Source organism: Psittacula echo, assembly GCF_963264785.1.
Source record: "Psittacula echo genome assembly, chromosome: Z".
Taxonomy (NCBI): domain Eukaryota; kingdom Metazoa; phylum Chordata; class Aves; order Psittaciformes; family Psittacidae; genus Psittacula; species Psittacula echo.
Window position 1 is genome coordinate 76,277,328 of NC_137742.1, and position 22,721 is coordinate 76,300,048.

The 22,721-nt window shown below is 38.2% G+C and overlaps 1 protein-coding gene across 1 annotated transcript in view; it reads left to right on the top strand.

Moving 5' to 3' along the window:
- VCAN (versican) overlaps positions 1-22,721 on the top strand; it is a gene marked incomplete at both ends in the record, with an annotated part of 98,852 nt that overhangs the window by 29,195 nt on the left and 46,936 nt on the right. The window contains 2 exons of the mRNA XM_080638136.1: positions 857-1,150; positions 12,668-15,847. Of these exons, the coding sequence (XP_080494262.1) occupies positions 857-1,150; positions 12,668-15,847 (3,474 nt within the window). The remainder of the gene's footprint in view (positions 1-856; positions 1,151-12,667; positions 15,848-22,721) is intronic.

Here is a 22,721-nt window from a genome sequence, read left to right on the forward strand (position 1 = left end):
GTTTCATCAGTTTTATCTGAGCAAAAACTAGAATGAAATCAGTTTGTATTTTCATTCCCAGGACTTGAACATTAGAGCCTTGATTTTGTTATAGTGTTTGGGTGAATGAGGTAACCAAGCTGACTGTATAATGGTGATTTAGCTTGGAAGTAAAATATTAGATGTGCTATTTGTTTTGTTTCACTTTCCCACCGGAAGGCTATTATTTACAAATTGTTATTCTATGGAAACTAAACCATACTTCCAACATTCTAGGTTAATTCAGCTTTGTCACACAAAAGGGTTTTTTTTACACACAAAGGGGATATGACATGTCTGTAGCACTCCCTCACCTTTGTTTCCCCATGGGGCAAGATGAGAACTGATGGAAATATGACATTTGAAGCTGCTGTGAAGCAGCCGGTAAGGAAAACTTTCTTTTACTGTGTGTCTCAAGTGACATTCTTGTGATGACTAAACAGGTCAGGTAAGAGGCTTGCAGATGTAAAAGATTTGCTTTACTGAGAGTAAATTCTGTTGGACTTAGTGCAGTTGAGTTGTAGTGTACTCCAACAGAGGTCACAGAGGTGCTTAAAGGCTGCTGTTTTCTCTGCCTGGAGACTGAGAGAGGGACTCAATCTCCAACCACGTGCACTTCATGGTATTAGTTTTGCATATAAATGCTCATGCTTTGTGGTAGATTGATTTTTATATTCAAATCTGGGAAATTTGATTTGCTAATTTTTATTTATTTTTTTTTTTAGGAAAAAAATATTCAAGAAAATTTTGTAAAAGCCATGCAGGATGTTGACTCAAAGAAGGACTTAATGGTGAAATGTGATACTCAGTCTTTGTTATCTGTGTTTTGTTCCTCTAGATGAAGTGGTTCATGTCTCAGGCCCTGAGAAGCTCACGTTTGAGGAAGCTAAAGAGCTGTGTCGGAAAAGAGATGGCGTTCTTGCTTCTGTTGGGAACCTGTATGTGGCTTGGAGGAATGGCTTTGACCAGTGTGACTATGGCTGGCTGGCAGATGGCAGCGTTCGTTACCCAGCCTCAGTGGCAAGGCCCCAGTGTGGTGGAGGTTTACTTGGGGTGAGAACCCTGTATCGCTATGAGAACCAAACAGGCTTTCCTTACCCAGATAGCAAGTTTGATGCCTACTGCTATGAACGTAAGCTTTTTTTTCTTAGTTATAATTTTCAGTATGCTCATCATTCTAACCCTCAAAAGTGTTTCCTTTAATATGTATTTTGTTCCAGTTCTTGCAGAGAGCATGAGTTTTCAAAAAAAAAAAAAAAAAAATTATCGCTATGGCTTTACAAAAAAAAAAAGAAAAAACCAACTAAAAAGATGTCTTAAAATAATACTGGCAGTTAAAGATAGGCAAAGTTTTCAGGTAAGAGTTCAGTCTGGGTGGTGTTTTTACACAGAGTTTCACACTGTGCCTACAGTCACCCCAAGTCTGTGGACGCTACATATTTTGGTGCCCTTGGTATATTTGCATCATGTCAATGAACATAAGAACAGAAGAAATGTCCTACTTGAGTAGGTGAATAACTGTCATCTAACTTGATATTCTGTCTCCAGTGATTGCAGTAAGAGAGACTGTCTGCAGACTGCACACAAGCATGGTCGTTTTTAGGTCTCTGAGATACTAGTAATTTGAGGGCTACCTCTGGATTCCAGGCATTTTGTCCCATCATAATTTTTAGCATTCTAAAGCAGCTGTAAGTTCTGAAGCAGTTGTAAATTCTCTTCTCACTCACCAAGAGTTGTGTGTGCCAGTCAGCTGGTGCTGTGAATGGTCTAAATTGCCATATCTCCTTCACAATTGTAGCTTTCCTTTGGCTTTCTGATTACATATTCCTCTGTAACCCCTTCCATCTTCAGTGCCAGCAACCTAGCTCTGCTGTTACTATGGTGCAGCCTATCCTGGCATAAGTTCTTTTTGTCCCAAAAGGTTTCACCAGCTTCCAGTGTACCTGAGTTTCTCTTCCCTATTATGTTGTGTGTTCCAGATCCCTGCCTGTCTCCGAGACCTTCCTCAAACTGGTCACTTCATAGGCCATCACCATGGAGGTCCTGGTCTCATTTGCCTGGCCTTTTCCAGAACATCCCTCCTACATTTCCCTCTGTCATTAGTGAGGAGTACTTACTCTTTCCTTACACCTCCAGAAACCCATCCATATATCTTACGATGCTCAACATGCAATTTCTGCGTAACTCACAGATAACTGTGCCTCTTAAGAGAGGATCCATCACCTTACTTCTATTCTTTAAGTTCCTCTCCATCACAGGACTGTTCTTTGTGCAAGAGGACACTGATACTGTTCGAAGGTACATCACATCTAAGACATTAGAGTGCCTCTACCCAGCTGAAAATCTTGCTTCCCTGAGACTTGCAGCCTGCTCAGCAGCACAGAGAGGCTGGACTGCTCAGCAGTTTTCCTGCAGGACTCTCTGTTCAAGGAGACTCCTGTGGTTGCAAATAGTACAATTGACACTAACATGTAAAGGCTACTTGTGTTGAGTTAAAAGTTCAGAACTTGGTTTTTAAATATGAATATCTAGCTTTTTTGACTCAGTCCTATGACTGTAAGTCAGAACTACTTGAAATGGGCAGCTTGTACTGTCCCCATTTTTGTGGATGATGAAAAAACTGCAGCTGCAGATCTTTCCAACTTGGGCACTGAAGGCTCATTTATGAACAAACCTTACTGTTTTGAGAACAAATCCCAACATCTGGTGTAAGGTTACAGTCTGGCTGTTCTCAGACACTCTGCAATGTCTTAAAATAAGAATGTTTTTTTCCTTTATTGCTTGTGGGTAAGACGTTCCAAAACTTTGCATGTGGAAGTAGTCCTAATGGACTTCAAGGGAACAGGAATAAGGATTAGGTAAGTTCAAGAGTGTGTGCTCTAATTTGCAGAGTAGAGCTTTGTCATATCACTCATTCTGTGCCTCCCCCAAATAGTTTATGAACAGTTTTAATTGTTGTGGGTAAAACTGATTTCAATAGAGACAAAATTAATCAGTCCTTCTAAAAAGACTGAAATAATGACTGTACATTTTGCCTGTATCTACACTTTTGTTAGGACAAATTCCAATTTTCTGTTTGTGTGAATTTCACCCCTTTGAAAGTGTTCTTTCCAGAAGTTCTATTTAACTAATTCTAGTGACATACTATTTGTTCTAAAAACATCCTTGATAACTATTGGGTTGTTGCCTTTTGTATCTTGCCCTTGATACACAGAGAATAAATATTTCATCAGTTTGGAGCCCAGGAAGTATACAGTCTATGACTATCAGCCCTTTTACAAGAAAAACAAAAAAAGGCTAAATAGAACCAGCACAGTTTGGTAAGGATTGGGCTACTCTCTAGCAATTTTAATTGCAATTCACATTACATCAGAATTAATTAAACTCTACAAGCTAGGTCACTCAAGTTTTGTCAGAGACATTGGGTTTTGTGCAGGGAAATGCAGGAGTGTAATGCTGAACCAGATACCCTACATCAGGGTGCCTGTTGGACACATATTTCAGCAGTTACTGAAAGCTGGATCTCTCTCTCAGAAGGTGCTTGGGATCTCACAGGAACCAGCTGTAATTCTTTTTGTAATTCTTTTGTAATTCTAATTGGTGTCCCTGCCCATGGCAGGGGGGTTGGAACTAGATGATCTTAAGGTCCTTTCCAACCCTAACTATTCTATTTATTATTTATTATTTATCTTTTATTTATCTATCTAGTTTATTAACTATAACTATTTATGATCAATTCCAACCTTTTAATAGATATTAATGTGTCAATCTCAGGTTTTTTACAGTATCCCTGTAAAATTTCTTCTGCCTCCTGTGTAAAAACTAGTGAAGTTCCCGTTCACTCAGCTCCAAGGATAATGGCCACATGTTTCATGTTTAGTCTGAAGTGAAATGGCAGTGATGAAAGACCTGTGTCTGCCACTTTTACTCGTGCTGAGTAACAATATACTCCCTGAGTAAGGCCACCAAAACAAATGGCTTCCAGCCACAGGAAGGATGAGTTCAGTGCTTGTATTTGCTCATACTCCGAAGCAATAGATTTGTGGCAGAGCAGGCATCTGTTTTAGTCATTACAAAGACAAATTGTATATTTAAGAAAAGATATATCTCTTCCTTCAACACTGCTTAGAATCTTTTATCCTATGATTAAAAGTTTTTGATAGAAACCCTCAAAATATTAATTTTAAATTGCAGTTATAAGACATCTCAGTCAATATTTTGAACATTTTGCTTACTTCTAAGAATGAATCACATTTATTAAAATACACGAAAAACGGTAACCAGAGTGGTAACTTAAAAATGAGATGCACTAGTTTCAATAAAACAGCCAACCTGGACAACATTTAACAGTAAAGTTAAGTTCAGGATTCTAACTTCAGCAGTGTTTTGGCTAAATATTACATTATACCATGTGCCTTGACTTTATGAAAATAAAAGTGGCCTAGACTAATCACTAAATACATGATTTAAAATCTGGAAATTTTGTTAAAAAAAAACCCAAATCCTTCATCACATTGATCGCAAGTGTTTTTCACTCTATAGAAACCCCATGGCTCTGGGTTTCTGAAACATTATCTGTGTCTTTCATCTCAACCCTCCAAGACATTTTCTAGGCTTTTTTTTATGTATTTGTTTTTTGGATTGGTGTTTTTTTGTTTTTTTTTTTTTGGTTTTTTTTGTGTTTTTTTTTTTTTTTTTTGTGTTTTTTTTTTTTTTTCCCCTGAGAGGTCCCTAATCACAAATCTGGTAGGACTTGAAAAAGTTTCAGGTTAGACACTTGATTAAGTATTTGAGGATTCTTGGAGACCATCATTAGAGAAAAAGTTTTTCAGGTGTTAATATATAGAATTCATGCCATATTAACGTATTTACAAATAAAAGAAGAAAAAAGAGATCAACTGTTGCTGGAGAATTATTTTTATTTGTAAGAGAATAAAACATTACATCAGGAAAAAAAATTTTTTTTTAATGTGTACCTATTTAATAGTTCTTGCATAAAGCTATAGGGTGTTTAATTCCATCCTTCATCCCCCTAGTCTCACCAGATCTAATCCACTGCAGTTTGTGGGAAATTTGCCACAGACTTCTGCTGACTTTGGATAGGCATTTTATCTTACAGCATCTACAGAATAAATTCCACCCCCTAAGTGCACTAATCAAAATGCATACAGATTTTGTCTTGCATTCCTGCAGCAAAACTAATTTTGATGAGCTTCATACATAGAGGTGGTTGAGTGTTTGAAACATAAATCTGTTTTTTTGGTGAGAAATGCTGATATATTTAAGCTGATTTTTTTCATGGAACTGTATTGATTTAGGAGAATCTTTCAGCAAAATGTTTTTTGCTTGACTCAAAACACATGTTGACCATTTTGTTCCAGATTTGACCATTTTACTTCTGATTTTCTCTTTTGTTTTGACTTTGTTTCATGCACCCTTGTTGTTTCTCTCTGGTTACGCCACATTGGTTTGGCATTATGATTTCATTTTAGCTGAAGATCGGAAAATTTCAGTTCTGAGGCAGTGTTGCCATATGTGTTCATCAGGAATGGAGTCTACATTGTTTTAATTGTTTCAATTGTTTCAATATAGCCTCATCAGGAGTGTATCCAAGTCAATTACTGCTTGTGACTAAGGGCTTCTTTGAAGCTGCATCCTCCTAAAGCTTAAAATCAGAGTGCACTTTATAGAAGAAATACTGAAGTAGCAACCTTCATAGAATGTAGCAAGACAGGATTTTGTAAGGTGAAAGTGGAGAATGATTGTTCCTCTGCAAACCTCTCCTGTCCCCACCCCAAGAATTCTCCAACCAAACCATCTGTTTATTGGTCCAAGGCCACTTGCACACAGTGTTCCTCTATGGAGCACATTAGAGCAGGGAAAGAGGGAAAGAAAGCCCCTTCTTTGGGAGGTCCTACAGCACAAGTGACCATGATTGCAGGCTCAGAAAACATCAACTGTGCTTCACTTGTCCAGCGGCAGCAGAAAGCGTAAGATCTTTAGACATAGCCCAAAAGCTGGCAGAAGAAGTGTTGTCTTCCCTTTTGCTGCATGTGACTTAATTTGGAAAACTCTGAATAACTAAGCAGTTCTGTCCTCCACAGCAACCGCTGGTAGCTGCATATCCCAGCTATTTCCTGGATGAGGGAATTATTTCCAGCCTGATGTCAGGGACTGTATTACGGGAGATCTGTAGATTTTTTAACAGTTTGTGAATGACCTCAAATACTGAAAACATGAGGCATGGTGACACCCAGGGGCAAAAAATTGTCAATCTGAAGAAAAAGAACAACAAAAAAAGTTAACTTAGATGAAACAAAATATTGTGCTGAATGTAAGAAAGCCAACGTCCTCCATCATTTTACAGTCCAGTATCAGAATGAATAAAATGCCTTTGAGCAGCCAAACATCTCAAGGTCATGGCACTGGCCACAGTGTATACACTGTTGGTATCTCTTCATACAATTGTCTGTGTTCATGCTTCCTTCCCACTCTGTGAAGGTGAAGCTATCCAAAGGGCTTAAGCTGCCTTACTGAGGCTGCTACCACCAGAGAACAGTTCTCTAGCTTTAATTGCTTTTCTAAGAAAGCAGATCTCTCTGCTTTTCTGAGATAATGCAGTTTACCATGACCTGCATATCTGCAGAGATCTCCAGTAATATCTTGGACCAGGTGTGGGAGGAATAAATCCTTGAAGCACTCTGTTGGCTTTATAGCAGCAGGCAAAAATCACAGAGGCTGTGCATGCTAACAGCTTGCTGAATGTTTCTTATCCCACCCTGCTTCAGTGTCATGGTGAAGGAATTTTGAGAAAGGTCAGTCAGACCATGCTGAAAGTGACAGGAAGATCTCAGTCCACTTCAGTCAGTCCTATGCCATAGACATCACTAGTGTATCACACCGAGGAGGAAGAGGTGGTGGTTGGGTGCAGCTTGGCCTTGTAATGCTGTGTAAATTATGAACAGAGAGAAACTGATTTATCAATCTAACTGATGTATGTGGAGCAACTGTTTGGATCCTCAGGAAGTGGGGCTTCAGGAGGAGATGCTTTTTTTGCCAGAGAATGTGAACTTGCTTTTGTCTGAGTTATTCAAAACCACATTCCTTAACAATAGTCCCTAAGTGCAAACACTGTGCATGGACAGAGGGAAAAAGGAAAGAAGACACAGTTGAAGGCATTTTCCTTTCATTCCATCAGATCACTGAAAGGGTCAGGCAACAAGGACAGGATTAGGAGCAACAAAGTAGAGAAGTAAAAGATCCATCCCGTTAGGTGTTCAAGTACAGGAAAGATAAATTGGTTTTACTCTTTATTGCCTTTGATCACCATGGGAACTTTGATTGCAGTGGGAACTGAGTACCACTCATGGGGCATAATATGGGTAATTTGTCTCCTTTCACCCTAAGTGAGAAGAGCAAAGCAGAAAGAATTGTGTTGTCAGTTTCTGATCCAAGTTGCAATCTTGTCTCTCTTTGTTCTTCAGTTGCTTTTTGCAGTCAGGAAGCAAAGATTATTCCTTTTATTTGGTCCTGGGATAATGATTTCATTAGGAAGAACTGACTAATGAGGCTCATTGATTTCTTGTCCTCTGGCAGATCTATTATAAACAATGTGGGAAGAGAAATGTTTTTGCTATTGTTCTTTGTGGATAGATTGACAGGTTACAATTTGTTCACAGAACTACAGTTACATGGTGGGAAACCAGGAGAGAACATATCTTGCCCCCTTAAACATCTGACCTAAGAAGTTATGAAATAGCAAGTGGTTTTACTGAAGAGTGTGTTCACAGAGCTAATATAGCTACTGTCTCTGCTGTTTTGCTACCTGGAAGAAAAGGACCTTGGGCAAGGGTTTGAAAAGGATACATGACCTTTCATCATGTTTTAAGCTTTTCCTTATAAATAAGATTGACTAATAGCTTTCAAATTGTTCTTTTTTTTTTTTTTTTCAAGAATCCCATTCATTTTTTCTAATATTGCATATGTTTTGTAAGTGAAAATGGATACTTCATTTAGATTTTCAAATTATTTTTATTATTACATTTGTCTTGCATTTTGATGTCAAAATGCATTGTAGGTAAGTGGAAGTATGCACTTGGAGTTATAGAAAAACTCTTACAGCTGCAGTATCAGAGTTTGAATCCTCCTTATGCTGCCATGTGTCTCATAAGTAATGAATGACACTCCACATCCCCTGCCCATCTTTCTGCTACCTGAAAGAGTGAGAGTGGGTACTGAATCAGTGTCATAATGAGAGGTTTCTGGCTTAGGCTGTAGGCCAGAGTACCAAGTTGGGGGTTTTTTGATCTGGTTCTTTTTTTTTTTTTTTTACTGTTACACTTGTCCAGTTTGGAAGGTTCTGATAACTATTTAAACTCTAGCTGGCATAACTCTTGGAGCCAGGGGAACATTCTAGACTGTCCCCTCTGCCAGGATTGCTAGCAGGAAAGAACAGACATACGGAACAAACTCCACAAAGCAGCAAAGGAATTAACACACAAAAACATGTAAAAATTAAGCAAAGCAACCTCATGCTCTAAGTGTGCTGGAAGACGTCAAACCATTTATTTTGACTGTCTCCACACTACTGATATTTTGGAATAGTTTAATTTGGCTGTTATTCACAGAAAGAATACATTATTTCCAGGTTTTGTCCTGAGTTAAATAATTTTCTATTGTTTTGGATACTGGCAATGACTCAAACTGAAATTCTTTTTCTAACTGTAAAGTCTATGCTCTTCCAGGTTCTTAAATACATACCTAAATGTAAATATACAATCAATATTTCTGAGTGCAGTGGTTCGAGTTAGACACATGGTTAAAAACATTGTGGAACCGGTTACGCTGAAAATGCATACACATAAATTGTAATATATATATATATATATATATATATATATATATATATATAATCCTTATTTGTAAATCACAAAGTTAAACCAAGTCTAAAGTTGTGATTTCCTAGAAAAACTATTAAGTTTTAGTATTGTTCCTTTATTTTGAATCCTTATTTAAACAATGGTAGGAGAGAAGATAAATAAAATGCTGTATAGTGAAAACATACTATAAATCACCAGGGAGTGAAAAAATACAGTGAAAAGTTGTATACTCCATCCAAAATAAACTTCATGCAGGTTGTTAAATACAAAAGGAATTGATTAAAATATGACAGTATAGTCTTTGATATGAGCAGCTGTTGGTGAGATAATTTGCTTTCTTGCTGCTAATATGTTCATGAATTTTATTAGGAAAATCTGCCTCATGTCTTGCATTCAGAGAAAGGACAAAGGAGATAGCATATGCATGGATGATGCAAGGAGTACAGTAATACAAAACATCTGGGTGGAGTGGATGACAGTTGAAACTGATGTTCCATCTATTAAAAGAGCAATCTTCTTTTGGTCTAGTTTTGTGTTTTTTCTTTTTCACAGTAAAAAAAAAAAAAAAAAAAAAAAAAGCATTGATAGATTTCTCCTTGAAGAAGCAACTTCTTTTTGATCCATTCAAATAAGTCTGCAAACCTGAATGATCTGTATGAAAAATCTTATACATCATATTTATGACAAAGCAAGTTTAGAGGCACTGTATTTTGATTCTAACCAGAACTGTTTTTTGCACGCTAGTAACCCTATGTCAGTTTCCACAGGAGAAAATTTGTCTGTTTATTGATAAATTCTGAAAAAATATGTGATTTTCTGACACTAGCATATGAATTTAATATTTATTGATTCACTTATTAATAGAAGTGAATCAAATACAGTTGGTGGTTTTTTCAGGTTTACTTCAAAAATGAGTACCTATTTTATTAAGTAACTATCAGATAAACAATAAATAGCCACATCTCAGGCATAAATATATGAACTTTTGGGACTTTCAAACATTTCTTGGAAACTGGAAAGCTACATAAATGATAATGAGTAAGTGCATACAATTTCCCAGCAGTGATGAAACAAAGTTAATTCCCCCTCCCTGCCTCTGATTTTAAAATCCATTCTCGTGCCTTGATTTTTGTCTAGCTTTAGTAGAGGGTATTACTTGTTTGTATTTTAGCCAGTGATCTCTATAGTTACTTAAAGTACGGTAACTGGGGTCTGAACAAATACCTGATGTTGGCTGCGAAACGAATTCAACCTCCATTAAGGAAACTCATCGTACTGTTAGAAGGGAGAACATCACATTATGCTGTCTCCTTTCTATTTTGCCATAAAAAAAGAGCTGTTAAGACAAATTGGTGGATTCTTTGGTACAAATTTAACAACTACCAACTATCGCTCAGGAAGGATGGTGCTAATTCACTTGTGTGCACTCTTCACTCCCTAGTTGTGAAGTAAAAATCTGGAGGTTTTTTTCCAACCATCCTCTTCTAAGCAGAGAGGGAGAATAATTGTAAGCATTTGTTGATTCTTGATTGCACAAACAGCATCTCACACCTGAATCACATAGGCATTGGAAAGAGCAATAAACTCCAGGTTGTAGGACCCTAGAATACAAAAATCACTTCTGTTAAGGCTGTGTTTTGCTTAGTAGTATTTCAAGAACTGTACTCCTTGCTCCACTGAATGTTTTGGCCCACCAAAAGAGAGTATAGCCAAGTCTTTTTTTTTGTAAAACCACAGAAAGATTTAACTAACAGTAGGGAAAATAGTCCATTCCTTTTTCTGCTGCCAAAGAATGCCACCACTTCTAAACATAGCGATGTCATATTTTCTTACCCTCAGAATTTCCATTTCACTTTCACTTCCTATTCAGGAAAGCTGAAATATCAACTCTTTTCCTCTTTTCCCTACTCTGTCAATCTACTTGTTCTTTTAGAAATCCTAAGCAGACGTCATCTAGCAAAACTGCCTACTTCAAAGTAGATCAAATAGGTCTCTTGCAAAGATGGCATTTTCAAAGCTTGATGTGTGCAACTAAACAAATATTTGTGTGACCCTGACACATGCAAAATTCGTATCTACAAATATCAAAAGGGTACCTAATTAGATTTTGGTGTGTGAAAAAGACCAATTTGTGCATGCATATTGTGCACAAATATATGACTAATTTAAGTCTGAATTTTTCACTTCTTTTCTTCCTCTTGTTTGCTTATGCTGTTAGCTCCTGCGAGTCAGGATTCAGACAGAGGCTGCACCATCATCTAGAAGATCTTCTTCCTCATATACCAGGCAAAACTCTATCTCTGATATTACCTTTTTTCCTGACAACTGGTATTTGTATCTTAATTCAGTAAAGGTTCCTGATCTCTTTTAGTAACTCACAACTATAATGATGAGGCTTTAGTTTCAATATTTTCTCGTAAAATAACTGGTTTGATTTCTGCATGTTAGAGGAATATACTTTGCCTTGTTAGAAGCTGAGCAATATTTTCTTTTGGAAGAATTTATACATGTAGTTTTGTCTGTCTGGTAGGCAGTTAGTCCTCATATACACAATCTGTTTAATGCATTCTTCATATTCTTTGTGTCATTCAAAGGGCCATGTTTTGCTTTTGTATGCCTATAAGGTTTTTGACTCTCAGTCACTTAGCAATAACAGCACTGATTTAAGATATTTGCATCATTCACATGTCTGCTCCCATTGTCTTTCTGAAGATAACCAACTTGGTAGAACTGGCAGAAGGGAAGATGTTTCCACCCTGGGCTTATCCTGAGCAAATCTTGTTTTCTGAGCACAAACTCACCTTTCCATCTCAAAATCCAGTATCAAGACTCTGTAGTATCATGATTGTCAGGATGCATTTCCTTCTCAGAAAGGATGAAAATCTGGGGCTGAAGGAGCAGAGGAAGCATAAGGCAGAAGGATTCTTTAAAACATTGCAATTTGGTTCACTTGAAAGGCCTTTCTTTGTGCCTCTTTTGAATCTAGGATAGCTACCCCCTTACCCTTTCCATCATGCATTACTCTGCCTTTTCATGTTCAACACTCCCATAGAAACACTTCTGTGTGTGGAGGAGATTCAGATGTATACCTTTGAAGTGTTTTCCAAAGATCAACATCATTATAGTATTAAGTTTGCCATCTTATGGTTTGCTGTTCTCACCTTTCTCCATAATAAATTTCTCTTAGTATAATTTAAATGCAGGGCAGCAGCTTTCAGGGCATTGTAAAACAGTGCTTTCTGATGGCATGTTTATTCCTGTTGCTTCAGAATGCTCCACTCCAGTGAGGGCTCCTTTTTACAATTTGTAATTACTTGCTGAAAATAAATTACAGTGGTATTTCACTACCTTTAAATATTTGAGTGGTATGCTACAGTAAGCTTTGAAGAAAACCCACAGGTTTGCAGTACCAGTCATTCATGACATTATGAAATAAACTTTTATATTCCTTGATCAGTACTTAGCTCTCTGATGGGTACTTGTATCTTGTGAGGACTTGTAGGGGCAATTATATATACAATGAATATGAAGAATATTGCTGTTCTTCTCATGTCATCTGACTTTGTTAGGTGTTCTGCAGCTTTATAACGTGTTATTTTATGTAATATTATGTCACTCTGTTGTATGCTAAACAACTATGTAAAGCCGTTGACCTTTATACTCTTTTCTTGGTGTAGCATCTAGATTTTGTCAGGAACATTCAAACTGAAGTAACATTAGTTTGTGTTCTGACTGATTGACTCCTGAATTTTTTTTTTTTTTTTTTTAAGGTAAAAAAGTCATAACAGAGACTACAACTGTCAAGCTGATGACATCTCTGAAAACTGACAGTGTGAAATTACCACCTGCCAAAGTTACTCTTAAACCTCCTGTTACTGAGACTTCAATTACTGAAGTGATTGTCACCAAAACAGAGGTTCCTGCTTTTGAGGAAACAACCCTAGAGCCTGAAGAAGATACACAAATGACTACTGACATGGCTGAGGAAAAAAAGGAAATGGAGGTGCTCATGGAGAACATTCAGTTAACCACCCTTCTACCTCAGACTGTCACAGATGGTGAAATAAGCACTTACGATACACTGGGAAGGACTGAATATGATGTTTCACCTGCAGAGAGCACATCTGCAGCTTTGGAACTGGAGCACACTTACTCTGAAGCAGAATTGTCCGAGGAACAAGGTAGGTCTGAAAGCATTGAGGACGCTTTCTTGACCTCTATAATTTTTCAGGATAGCACAGCTGTAGCTAAGAGTTCCACTGGTTTGTGGGAAGATACTGAAACAGGAAATAAACAAAACCATGATGCTGATAATCAGACTGAACAAATAGAAGTGGGTCCCATGATGACAGCTACAGATAGCCTGTTACCAACCTCTCGGAGAGAGTTTCCCAGGACAGGGACTTCAGTTTCTCTAACAAAAGAGAGTATGTATCTTGGTGCCCACTCAACAAAAGAACCCACAAAAAAATCAATGGAGGCGAAATCTGACAAGGAATTTACAACTGTTGTAATCCCTAAAGCTTTGTTCACTGATCAGTATGATCTCACTACAGAGAGGGAGGGCAGAGAGGGCATGTACACCATTATGCCTGATAGAGTTTCTCTTGTGGTTACTGGTAGCGTCCCAGAATCAGATGTGCCTGCTGCATCAGAGACACTTGTAGATGAGAATGCAGTAACCACTGGACAATTTTCTACAGCAGATGAGTCAACTCTATTCATTAAACTTAGTTCTGCAACATTGTTCGATAATGAGGCATCAGCTCAAGGAAGCAGAGAGGACCTGAGAGATGTGCAACCTACAGTGTCATCTGGAGTACCTGTATCCTTTTCTGTGTCAGCTGTTAATCAAACAGGATCTGAGGCCATCACTCTCTTTGGAAGTACTGTTCCCCCACAAAACCTTGGAGAAGGCACCACATCTGTTATCCACTCATCTCAGCGAACGGAAGGATCAGCTGCTTTAGAGGAGCAGGATAAAACAAAGGAGGCAGAAATGAGAACAACAGGTGTTAAGATCACTCATGCCACAGCCATCATTCCTACTTCTGTTACAGCAGAATCTGAGGGACATGCTGCAAGTGAAGAGTTCACACAGGCTCCTTCAGTTTCTGGCATGTGGCTGCTGACCGATAAACATCAGGGGTATATGACAGAAGAGTCTTCTCATACTGAGAGTGCACATGAGCTAGATACAGAAGATGGTATCTCTGGAATGGAGAGTACATCATCTCCAGGGCAAATTACAGAGCATCCAGGAGCTCTGATTTCAACACTTATAGATGAAACCAAGACAAGCATGGAGACAGTGGAAGCAAAAAGTGATGAAGAAGCTGTATCAGCCAATTTTGATCAGAGTAAACATACTACAGGTGTCTCCTACACAAGCAGTTCTTCAGATTTGGAAATGATCGCAGTATCCAAACTATCAGTGGGTGAAAGCAGTGCAACAATGAAGTCTTTTAGCTCCTCAAGTGTTACTGTATTACCAACTGCTGTGCCCACAGTCATGGAGGTAACTGAACATGAAGGAGATGAAATATCAGGGTATGTTTTGGAAATATCCATTCCTACCACAGAAGCTGGACAAAGAGAGGGTACTGTGATGTTGGTGGCAACACCTACTGAAGAAGTCTTTACTGAAATGGAAGTCTCAAAATACACAGTGATAGAGGAAGGCCAGACAAGCACTGCAATGTCAACTGAGGAGTCAGTGACAACACTTCAAGACAGAAAAGGAACACCACCAGCTGGCATTGGAGAGACAAAGGAATTTATTGTATTTACAGATGTAACAGAGGTAGATACTACAGTTCCACAGAAAGAATATGATGCTTCCCCAGTTCCAGCTACTACCGAAAGTGAGATCACTAGAGATATGCCAGTTACTACTCAGAATCATTTTGTTGACATCTTTCATACAGAAGCACCAGAAGCAACTGCAAAAGGCAGTGACGTCTTCCCAGAGGACTCATCCACGAAAGATCAAGATAAGGAAGAAGATGCTGCCAGAGAGTCTACTTTATCTGTGACAACTGTGCAAATACCTGAACAAAAGACAGCACAAGGATCAGAACCCTCTCAAACAGCTGTTCAGGAAAAACAGGATGAGGCAGGTTCGGCTTATGATGAGACATATCTAGTGACAGAATTATCAGTGCCAGCAGTGAAGGTCACAGATTATGGAAGAGTCCTGGGATCTAATGAAACTAGCACCAGGACCTTGCATCTCACAGTGGCTCCAAAAGCTGAAACTGTTACTGATCAAGAAGAGGAGGTAACTGAAGTGATGCCTATAACAGTGGGTACCCAAGCGAAAACATACGAAAGCAGAGGAACCCCTGCCAGAGAAGCAGACAGTGATGTAGTGAGCTGGGAATCTGTGTTGCCCCCCTATAGGATGCCAACAGGTCATCCTACTGTGGAAGCCATTACTCATCTAACTTTGGGATCTTCTCCAAGCCAAACTCTGGAAGGTTCAGGAATATCAGAAGAACCTGGAGAAATCAAGACAGCTATATTTCCAGCTCATGCAACAGATAAGGCAACAATTCTCAGTGATGTAAAAACACCTTCTGTTAGTGCTGTAGACAAAATTCAACCTACATCAGCATCCAAACCTTCTGTTACTCCAAAGTCACCACGTATCATTCCTGAGGAAGAAGAGGAGGTAACAAGCAATGACATCATCATAATTGGTGAATCTATTTCTCCCAGTCAAGCCCCTGCTGATGACGATCTGACAGGAAAGATGTTAGAACCAGAAATTGATAAGGAATATTTCAAAGCATCAACTGCTACTGCAGTCGCACGAGCTACTGCACCACCCAAAGTAAAGGAGACCACAGAGGCTTTACAGCCTCGAGAGGTGTCTCCTTCTACTTCACATCCTGATAGTGGAAATGACATAAAATTGTACGTTATTCAAATCAGAGGCAATGATACAGGTAAGATTTTGCCTTTTAGACCTGCAGTCCAAAAGAATGGACAATTTATCATAACAAACTGGTGTACTTTAGAATATACTGCAGATGTTTCTTGGATCACTGAAGGATGTAAAGTGCAAGTTTTATTTATACAGCAACTTACTAAATATTGGTAGGTCTATTTTTCTATCCATTAAGAAAACCTCTGAAATGTGTTAAATATATGGTTTGGGGAAAGATTAATTTCTATGCAAAAGTGAGTATGAAACTGATGCATTTCCACTTATAAGTCATCATGTCTAAAGTCCAGTTTTTTTTATTTAATGCTGTCAAGTCACTGATTTAACTTCAGCTACCTGTGAAACAAGCATTTTAATTTCACAGCTTCCATTTCATGCATTACTAGCCCTAAACAAAGCACTGAATTATTTTAACATTCCATTAGTCTGTAGCAATTAACAATGCCATGTACAGTGTAGTCAGCTAAAGAAGGTTAAGGCACACTACTCTGTCTATAAGTGGACCTCCTGTGATTTGGGGGAAGGGGTTTTGCACAATTTTGTAGCATAACTTAATTTTTTTAAGCTGTTTTACAGTATCTGTGATGCAAATTGACATAGTTTTTAGTTTCATTACATTTTTTTAGCTGATGGCATTGTACATGTGTATGTTGCTTCTGTTCCATGGGTATTCAGAACAGAATATGAATATGTCTCCATAATGAAATAGCCGAAGGCTATAGATTTTTATGTTAAAGAAGCCTGTCAACTGACTATTTTTTGAGGTGTCTTGATAAAACCTTATATTTTGAAATGAAATGTAAAAGGACCGACAAAAAGGATAAAGCTGAAAATATTTATTAGGTTTGAGGGTACATTCTGTTTAATTATTTTATGGCTATTTTTAAATTATTTTATTTTTTTGAAAGAACATAGTAAAAATTCTTGTAATGTTCTATATGCCTTAACTATACACAATGCTTTTGGGTGGTTATATAAAACCCCATTTTCTCATTGTTTTTTGGCCATAATATCCATATCTTTGGAGAACTCATCCAACAGAATCTATAATTTATGGAAGTCTTTTGGTTGGTTTTGTCAGGTTTGTGCTTAGTAGAATTTAAATCAAAAATCTAAAGGCAGAAGTAGTTCCTTTGAGATGTGCCATATCAGTGTTGGACTTTTCATACAGTGATTTTTATATCTTTACTTACTTTATGCTTATTTTCCTACTTTATATTTAAAAAACTACAAAGTCGTATCGGTGACATCTTGACCTTCTATTTCAGAAAATAATAGCTCTATTATTTTAGTATTTATACACTACTTCTGTTTCTGTAGTACATTATATTTTTTTTTGAAACTTTAGATGTTGCCAGTGTCTTGGAAGTCTCAATTAAATGAGACAAGTCTGGTAAGTCAGAACAGAATGGTAATTTCTGAAGATTAGAGTGAAACAACATGTTCAGTACTTCTCTACCTATGAAAATTTGGTCAATTCAGCTTAGTAATTAATGGCTGGACTGTGTAGTAGTGAACTGGTTTTCCCAGTTACATTGTTCAGTTCTATTACAGTTTATTGCTTGTGGGAGAGTGGGTTGTTCTGGGCGGTGACATGTTCCAGGCAAATGGAAAGAAGCAGGATGGTTTGGAAGGGTGTGGAAAATTGGTGTTTTATTCAGATAGTGCAAAAAGTATATGATGCAGTATTTCTCTGCATATAGATCAAGGAGAGTCTTCTTTCACACTTTATTCAGAATGGTGTGGGTACTGTGATTCATTAAATTAGGAATTAGTTCAAGCTGGATTACCTAAAGGATGGTGAATCGATGCAGAGATGCTCTTCATTGCTACTCTTGCTTTTACTTGGATGATCAGGTCCTTTAGGATTTTCTTTCTGCATCTTCAACAGCTACGTAAAGCTGTGCATACATTTCCCAAGTATATATGAGCATACGTGTGTGTGGGGTGTTTGTATCAGAGTGAAAGCTCTACATCCTTAAAAGTCTACCTTTCAGAATGATTTAGTCTGTTGGCATAGAAAACAAAAAAAATCTTTTTCTTAAAGTATTATGAAATTATTCATATGGCAGTATCTGTATTCTATTTAACCATAAAAGGATTTATCATGCATTTAGTGTAAGGCCAAAAAGGAGTTTTCTTTATTTTCATGTGTTCAGAATCTGACAGTGGAAATTCCTCCATTTAGCTGTCCACAGAGAAAAGGCACCTTATACCTACTTACTCCAAGTTAAATTACAGCTGCCAAAGATTTATCCTGTTTGGGAATTAGGATTAGTGTTTTCTTTTCTTTATCCAGAAATGAAAAACCAGTCAAACCCAGTTTTGCTTCTCTGTTCCTCGGTCCATAAAGTTTTCTTTGTGCTGAGGAAAATGTACATAGAAAGTGCAGAAGAGGAGTGAATTTGGCAGATATCATTAATATATGCTTTTCACTAGGATATAGTTCAACTTCTTATTCTATCACTCTTTGTTTGAAAATTGATCTGCAATCATACAGGAGCTACCTATATTGTATCTTTGACTTTTTGTTGTCACCTAAGTGGGAGCAAGAAATGAAGCATTCATCATTGCATCTCTCTGATCAAACAAAGTTTTTTCCTCCCTCTGTGTTTTCAAGGCAACATGGTTTACCATTTTTAAGTAAAGTAGTCAATGGTGATTATAAGCAGAGACCTTCATGACTTTTAAGTCAAGAGTCCAAAAGTGTCTCCTAAGAAATGACAATTTGTTTACCAAAGCCCTTCAAATAATAGCTGTTTCAAACAGGAATAATAATGAGAGATTTGCTGTATAAGCAGAACTGAGTATAAATTAATGTAATATCTTTCTTTTCATGTATGCAAAAGTGTTGCAAATATATATGAGATTTAATTTCTTTTTTCATCTTTCTTTACTTCCTTGTTATTCAGATTTTTCTAGAAGAAACAGTTTAATAGTGAAGCTGTGTTCAGCAGAAATATGGTACCATGTTTTGTTTCCTATCAGCCATACCACCTAATTACAGTAAAAACTTGCTATTACACTAACACAGCTGAATATTGCTCTCTGCAACTCCATTTACCATGTAAATGTAGGCATAATAATATTTAAATGCTCTGTGGAGATGCTATTAGGCTTTGTTAGTTATGTGTAACATCTTATGCTCCATGTAGAAGAGAAGGATCCAAATGAATGGAGTTTTGACAGACTGAGACTTTTTTAGCAGTTCACATAAAGCAGGACAGAGCATATCCCTTGTAGAACAGAAGTCTCTTTGTCATCAGTGGGTGTCCTACTTCCTGTTGCTGCTCTGGGTCTGATGAGTTCACCTGTGGGCATTTTGATGGCTATGTGGAGTGGATCCACAGAAGGGCAATGGAGCTGGTGAAGGGCATGGACCACAAGTCTGATAAGAAACAGCTGAGGGAACTGAGGGGGTTTAATCTGGAGAAGAGAAGGCTCAGGGGGACTTTATCGCTCTCTACAGCTACCTGAAAGGAGGATGGAGCCAGAAGGTGGCTGGTCTCCGCTCCCAAGAGCAACTGGCAGGATGAGGAAACGGCCTCAAGCTGCACCGGGGAAGGTTTAGACTGAATATTAGGAACAATTTCTTCCCCAAAAGGGTGGTCAGGCTTTGGAACAGACTGCCCAGGGCAGTGATGGAATCACTGTTCCTTGAAGGGTTCAAACACCGTGTAGACAAGGCTCTTAGTGACATGGTTTAGTGGTGGACTTGGCAATGCTGGCGGTAAAGGTTGGACTTGATGACCTTAAAGGCCTTTAACAACATGGTTTATTGTGTGATTCTGTGATTTTATGCACTGATAGAATGAGAAATGGGAAGGATTTCTTGCACCTTTGTCAATCTCAAACCCTTGCTAAACTGGCACCAACTTCATTGGAGCGCTTTGAAGTCTTTGGCAGGAATGTGCTGTCAATATATGGAATGTGTTATGGATGTATGGAATGTGGTGGATCTTATTCTTCATTATTATTGTAGACACAAGCTGCACTTGAAAGACATTGAATGTTGCCTGGGTTAAACTCAATTAAATATAGTGAGAAGGACCTTAGGCTGTCTTACACACCCCTCACACCCCAACCTACAATATCGCAGTATACAGAACATATAACTGGAAGATATTGTTAAATAAATTCAGGGGTTTTTTAAACAATAAGCCTTTAGATTTATTAGAACAGAAAAAGCTTCTCCTAGGGGATTCATAGCTTTTAAAATGCATGCTTGCAATCAATGAAAACTTTGATAAAGGAAGTTTCAGTTACTTTTATCTAAAACCTTTACCCATGGAAACAGAAGCAATTTGGGGGCCTGGTGGAAGATCAAGCTCATTAGCTTAAGTTCTGGAAAATGTGCTCTAGTGCTGATAAGAAAGAGCACTCCGCTGAAGCTGAATGGATTAAGCTGCTTATTTGTATCAGAATACAGCAGTTTTCATTGAGAAAATGTATTGCACAACCGCCATACTTCCATGTGAGCAAATGTGTGGCAGGTGCACCAGTTAATGAGGGATCTAAGTCATGTTTTTACTGGCAGCCTGTGGCACACGGGCAGGTCTGGGGCAGGTGCTTAAATTCGTGAGGAAAATAAATGGGGAAACATCCCTTTTTATGTTACAGAAAGGCTACACACATTTCATAAAGAAGGAACTTGGGACTTCATTCACTTGAGTGGAACAACAGGCTGTTCCCTTGGGATTGTTACCATGTTGTGAAAGTGAGAAAGCAAAACAGTCCTGCACTGTGATACGTTATTGCATTAGCAGCTTTTCGTTGTATCAGATAAGATGGAAGGGTTTCTTTTTCACTGGAAAGGTGCAAAACTTGCCATCGCATGCTCTTTTATGTTCACATAGGTCCTATATATTGTAGTGGTGAGGGCTGATGCTGTTACTGGAAGGTAATGGATTAGCAGCTGAAAAAAAAACCCCAACCCAAACCTGAAGTAACTTTTCAGCTCATAAAGCTTTATGAGCTGAAAAATGCTTGTGGGGGTGTTAGTTAACAGTGGTTGAGGGGCTGCTGGAAACATAACTCCTGTCTATATCAGGAGTAATTTGCACACCTGCATTTTTTGGAGACATTTGAAAGTCTTTACTTGTAAGTTTCAAAGCGCTTATTGGACCCTGGGACTCACACCAGCTCTGTCTGGTTTCTTGTCCCCTCCAGCTTTGAACAGAATGAAATTGCAGGAACTTGTGCTTTGTAGATGTGGAATTTTATAGAAAGAGGTTACAAACCTTTGTGTTTCAACATGCAATTCTCTGACATGCATGTTTCTGTCTTAGCAGTGTAAGAGGGCATGTGGAATTTGAAAGAAATGCAGAATGGTAATGAGTCATAGTCATAAACCTTAACAAAGAAGGCAGAATAGAGTCTTTTCAGGTCTGTCTTGGGCCTTGTCTTAAAATTCACACAATCCTGTTGTTTTCACAGATCCTTCTGGAGGGCTGTCTCAGATCATCATGGCTCTCTAAGTCTGATTCTAGTATCGAGCCTGAATTGCTTCTTGGCCAGTTTATACTTATGTTTATTCTTGCCAGTATTGTCTTTTGCTTGAATAGGTCTTTTTTATTTCTGACATTTATCCCTTGATACTTTAATTTCTCTGTTAAGTTATAGAGAATAACCATGTCGTTTTAGCCTTCATTTTGCTAACTTCTGAGGGATGGGCAAGTGAAAATGTGCTGGGAGGAAAGACACTGACTCTGTTCTGGAGACTGTGAGTATCAGGATGGTGCTCTAACCAGACCAGATGATGGGGTGGAGGAAGAGGAGTGGCATGCCTTGCAACACCATTTCCAGGCAGCCTTTCACTTGCAAGAGAGCCAGTTTAAATGCATGCATCATGTAGGCTTGTATCTGTCTGCACCTGTACCCACATTATTCTCTGTTATTTTACTTATGCCCACTGGCAAATATCTATCTGGACAGTCTTTGTAATATACACACATGTGCTATGTGCAATTTTTTTTGTGTACCTTTCAAAAATTGCGTTAGAGAGACTTCTGATAAGGTGAGGAGACTTTGTCTTTTATGCACTGAAATCACCATTTGTTTTCACTTAAATGAAAAGTATATGCTACTGAAACCAATTTTTTATTCATAGGACCTATTTCAAACCAAAGTCTGTTGTAAAGGAAAGTTGCTGTGTTGTATTCACTGCATTCTGCTGCTTTATGCAGTGTCTTATAACATGCCCAAGTGGATGTGTAAGAAAAGGACTCTCCCGCTTATGCAAACTATTCAGCTCTCCCAGCAAATGTTTAGTTCTTGATATCGCTATCAGCTATTTAAGACAAGAAGAGTTACAAATTTAACTAAGCATTGTGCTGAGCCATTTAATTTCTAAGGGCATTTCAACTTGCATGCATTTGGATGTGGTGATCCTGTCCCGTCCCAAACCGTGGCCATAGTTTATTGGTACTGTGTAAACAAACTGACCTGAATTAGTTTCTGGTGGGATGATGAAGCAACAGTCAGTGGCCTGACATGGGTTGAATGAAGTTTCCATCTTATTTAATGGAAAATCTCCTATTTATTTAATGCAGGGCTGAGTATATTTCCTTATCAACTGTAATGTTCCAGCTGACATTAAAAGTATGGCAGCTCCTCATCAGCTTTGGAGGAAAACCACATTGCCTGCTGGCCTGAGTGTGCTGCAGTCACTGCACTGTGCTGCAGTGCCCAATAAGACCATATGAACATGGTCTTGTTTCAGTGTTTGGATTAGTAATGCCATCCTTCCTGGTAGTGTTTTGTTTTGAGCCCTGGGCTTCTGTGTTCAGCTAAGACAGCAAGCCACCTAGTAGTTTGGAAAGGGAGCTGACAAAAAATCTGGAGAGGGGCTTTTGACAAGGGCCTGTAAGGACAAG